The sequence below is a fragment of the Parus major genome, chromosome 18 (genome assembly GCF_001522545.3).
Source record: "Parus major isolate Abel chromosome 18, Parus_major1.1, whole genome shotgun sequence".
In the NCBI taxonomy this organism is placed as follows: Eukaryota; Metazoa; Chordata; class Aves; order Passeriformes; family Paridae; genus Parus; species Parus major.
In genome coordinates this window covers 8,330,945-8,335,353 of record NC_031786.1, presented here as the reverse complement: position 1 = coordinate 8,335,353, position 4,409 = coordinate 8,330,945, and the positions used below count along the sequence as shown (strand labels likewise).

The window sequence follows — 4,409 nt, the reverse complement described above, 5'->3', positions numbered from 1 at the left end:
GGAGTGGGACTCTGCTCAGGCAGATGGGGGTTGGAATAAGTAATAAATAAATTATTAATAATAAAAGAGTGGAAATGACAGTTCCTTACTCTGCTGCTGCTTCTGAACTCCCTGGGCATCACCAGCTGCTGACAAGAGTTTGTGCAACTCGTACTGTGCTTTTCTTATCCCCAGAGTCCATCCCAGAACAAGAGAAGGACACTGACCCCAACTTCATCCCCAGAGCTGGGAACTGTAGCATCACCCCCCTGAGCTGGGTGAAGAGACCAGGCGAGGGGAAACCTGAGGAGGGTCCATTTTTAATAAACATTTATTTATAAACTGACACTTTTTTACAATTTTACAATTGTTTAAGTGCTTACAGGCATCTCTGTGGTGAAGGTTTAGTGTGAGATGCCAAGCAGGGAGAAAATGAGCAGAATACATTGAGGCAAAACTGGTTTGATCAAATGTCATGAAAAAAATTCTCTTTTTTATAATGAGTTTCATGATATAGGATTCAGTAATTTTTCTTAGAGCCTCGGGTCTTTGAGTGATAGGATCATAAATAATTTTTTATTTCTTCCAAGGTAAATTTTCAGGTTTGTCAAACTCTGTTGACTTTTAAGAAAAGGACCAACTTTTTCAAGAAAAAATATCAGTGGCAAATTCAAACCACCTTAGGTAGAAACCTTAAAAAGTTACAAGAGTTTTTGTTTTTTTTAGGTAATTCTGTGGTTTCTGACAGCTTACCTGGTGGTTTTTGAATGCTTGGAGTTCAAAGTGCTGCTGCAATGAATTTTAAAATAGAGACTTGAAGCATGATAGAACAGTAGTGCACTGTAATGTAACAGGAAATACGAAAAGGAGCTTAAAAGTCTCTTTACACACTCCAGAAACAGACAATGGTAACACACAGGGCTGGCAGCTCAGTGAAGTGATGATACCGGGCCAGTTTGAGATTTCTGCAGCTCTGACCCAGCTGCAGCCCCAGGACAGTGCAGAGAAACCACAGGGTGAGGAGCTGGAGCTGAAACTCAGCCAGGCAGGAGAAGAGTTTGTGCCAGAGCCAGACAGAGCATCCACCTCATCTTCTGCACCCCAAACCCTGCAGGATCTGTCCCAAACAGCTGCTGGCTCCCGGCAGGACCCCCCCAACAGCCCTCAGCCAGATGGAAACTCATCTCATCTCATCTCATCTCATCTCGCAGCATTTGGATTCACACAGCTTCTTGCCCCCAGCTAGAGAGAGCACCAGAAATGAGCTTTAAGAACCCTTCGGGGCCAGGGGATCCCAAAGCCCTACCTTGGCCGGACGCTCTGCCGGTCCTGTGTGCTGGGAGCGCCTCCTCTTCCTCACTTGTCCTTCAGCGTGGCCATGCCCAGTGCCTCCGAGCTGTAGTCGTACTGGTTGCTGGAGGACATGGAGCGGCCCCAGGAGCACTGCAGGCTGGAGCCCCTCTTGCGGAAGGAGGACGTGAACCTGTAGAAGTTGCGGTGCCTGTTGCGCAGGTACTCCCGGTAGTTTTTGGTGAGCAGGGTGTAGAGGAAGGGGTTGATGCAGCTGTTGCTGTAGGTCAGGCAGGTCACCAGGTAGTTAATGCACTTTTGGGTTTGGGTGGTGAGCTGCAGGGAGCTGCTGTAGAGGCGCACCAGCTGCCAGATCCAAAAGGGCAGGAAGCAGGCCCAGAAGACCAGCACGATGCTGAAAATCATGATGAGGACCTTCTGCCGGGGGGATCTCTTGCTCTTCTCCTTGTGGGGGGGGTTCCTCTGGGACTCCAGGTAGGTCCTGGCCAGGCGCGTGTAGAGGAAGCCGATGATGATGCCCGGGGCCATGATGCTGGTGCTGAAGAGCACGGTCAGGTAGGTCCTGTAGGCATCCACGCTCCAGGTGGGCGCACACATCCTCTTCACCTTGCCCTCCGCCTTGCCCCCCTCGGTCAGCGTGACCATCAGCATCATGGGCAGCGTGAGCAGCAGCGACACCGACCACACGGCCCCCGCCGTGACCTTCCGGTAGCCCCGGGACCGCTTCAGGGTGTCCAGGGGCCGGGTGACGGCCAGGTAGCGCTCGGTGCACATGAGGGTGAGGGTGAAGATGCTGGCGTGCATGGTGAGCAGGTCCAGGCTGAGCAGGATGCGGCACCCCAGGTCCCCGAAGTACCAGTCCTGAGCCAGGTAGGTGCAGACGATGAAGGGGATGGTGGAGAGGTAGAGCAGGTCGGCCAGGGCCAGGCTGACGATGGAGCTGTACATGGGGGCGGCGCAGCGCGCCGAGTGGCACATCACCACCAGCGTGTAGACATTGCCGGCCACCCCGGCCACGTACATCACCGACAGCACCGTCCCGAAGGCCGAGGGGATGAGCAGGGGGCCGCCCCCGGGGGCAGCCCCGCCGCCCGCCGCCGCCGTCCCGTTGTCCCCCGCCGCCGCCGTCCCGTTGTCCCCCGCCGCCGCCGTCCCGTTGGGCTCCATGGGCGGCGGCGGCGGCCCCGGCACCTTCGCACCGGCCCCGGAGCTCCCGGCCCCGGCGGCGGCCGCTCCGCCCCCCGCGGGAGGCAGGGCGGTACCGGGCTGCCCTCGGGGGAAGGGCCGCCCCCGCCCCGCCGGGGCTCCCCCGCTCCGAGCCCGCAGCGACCGCAGCGGGGACCCCGCGACCCCCGCCCGAGCGGGGCCGGCAGGTGCCGTCCGGGGCCGGGAGCGCTGCGGGGCCAGAGCCGCCGGCCGGGGACCCTGCGGGGAGCGGCTCCCCCAGCCGGGAACGGGGCTCCTTGAGCCGGGAACGGGGCTCTTCCAGCCGGGAACGGGGCTCTTCGAGTCGGGAACGGGGCTCCTTGAGCCGGGAACGGGGCTCTTCTAGCCGGGAACGGGGCTTTTCTAGCCGGGAACGGGGCTCCTTGAGCCGGGAATGGGGCTCTTCGAGTCGGGAACGGGGCTCTTCGGGCTGGGAACGGGGCTCCTTGAGCCGGGAACGGGGCTCTTCGAGTCGGGAGCGGAGTTCTCCCTTCCGAGGATGGGGCTCTTCGAGTCGGGAACGGGGCTCACCCTGCTAGGAACGGGGCTCACCCTGCCAGGAACGGGGCTCTCCCCGCCGGGACGGGGCTCACCGAGTCCGGCGCTCCCCGCAGAACGAGCCCCGCCGGGCAGCGTCAGCCCGCGGGAGCTGCCTGGAAAGTTTTCCCGGCCACTCCGGCGGAATTTGGCGCTCCCCTCCCGCGGTGGCATCGCTGGCGATGGGGCTCGGCGCTGTGCTCCCGGTCACCGGGCAGAGAGGTGTCAGCGGCCGGCAGGGAGAGCCAGAGCCAGCCGCGCTCCGCAGGTGCCCCGCGCAAAGCGCTCCGGATGCGCTCGGAGAGAGGCTGAGGTGGAGCTGGATAGCGAACCCGGGCTGAAACAGCCTCCTTTCTCCTTGGAAATAGCTCGTAGTTTGAATTTTACCCTGAAAAGCTCGACAGTGCTGTCATAGGATTTAAAATTCGAGCTTTAGTGGTGGCTGGTTCTTCTGAAGAGAGGGAGACACACAGTGGGGTGTACATGAGGTTCACAGAGACAACTTTTCCCCTCAGACAAGAAGTCTGGGGACAGCTGCAAAATCAATAAGCACCTTCCATTTCTGTCTTACTTTAGAGAAAGCAGAGACAGGGCACTCCACAGTCAAAGGACAACTTTCCAAGGGTACCAGAGTGCTGTATTCCCTCAGCTACCATTGACTTCCAATAGGAATCAACTGGCTTTTATGCCTTCAAACTTTTCTGTTTAAACCAGAGTGCTAAACTACCGATTTATGTTTATTTGCTTGCTTTAATCCCTCCTGAAAGTGCTTTTGTGCAAACTGTTGTCTAATTCTCCGTGCCGTGCTACGAAGCAGTGAAAGTCTCGTTGGCTTGTAGGAGCAGGATTCAGCCCTATAAAAATATTGTCTGGAGTGTTTGAGTGTAATCTGCTGTGAGGTGAACACTCACACACAAATACAACCCTGCTTTCCTTCCTGGTGCTGCTCATCAGCGTTCGTGTTTCTCTCCCAGCGCGCTCCAAACGCTCAAAGCTACATTCAGTAAAGAGCTGGCTCAAATAATGATTTGAGGAAACTGAACTGAATTATTTTCAGGCAGGGGGTTACTTTATCAGATTCAGCCATGGCACTGAGTTCAGATCCAAGTGCTGCGGTGGAATTTGCTTTTTGCTGGAAGTTTGGCCGGGGTGCCGTGCCAGCGCCCTCGGCAGCCCCGCGTTCCTCTGCGGCAGCTGGACACAGCAGCTGGGAATGCGGGCGATGCTTCAGCCGGGCCAGTCCTGCCTGCTCGGCACTCAAGGGGATTGACTGCCACACACTTCAAGTGAGATCCGGATTTGGCATAAATAGATCATCTCTGAGAATTGGGTTTCATGCAACTTTTGCAGTGCTGTCGCCTTTTGTTTTGAAGTTG

The 4,409-nt window shown here is 57.0% G+C and overlaps 1 protein-coding gene across 1 annotated transcript; it reads right to left on the bottom strand.

Annotated features, from left to right (window-relative positions):
• Nucleotides 1-292: 292 nt before the first annotated feature.
• On the bottom strand, nucleotides 293-2,524 carry LOC107212611 (urotensin-2 receptor-like). The gene has a single exon (XM_015646094.3). The coding sequence runs from the start codon at nucleotides 2,455-2,457 to the stop codon at nucleotides 1,336-1,338; it is 1,122 nt and encodes a 373-aa protein (XP_015501580.1). The 5' UTR covers nucleotides 2,458-2,524; the 3' UTR covers nucleotides 293-1,335.
• Between the last annotated feature and the right edge of the window lie 1,885 nt (nucleotides 2,525-4,409).

Excerpts from the sequence above, each read along its gene's own strand:
- LOC107212611 (XM_015646094.3), bottom strand. The coding sequence starts at position 2,457 with ATGGAGCCCAACGGGACGGCGGCGGCGGGGGACAACGGGACGGCGGCG.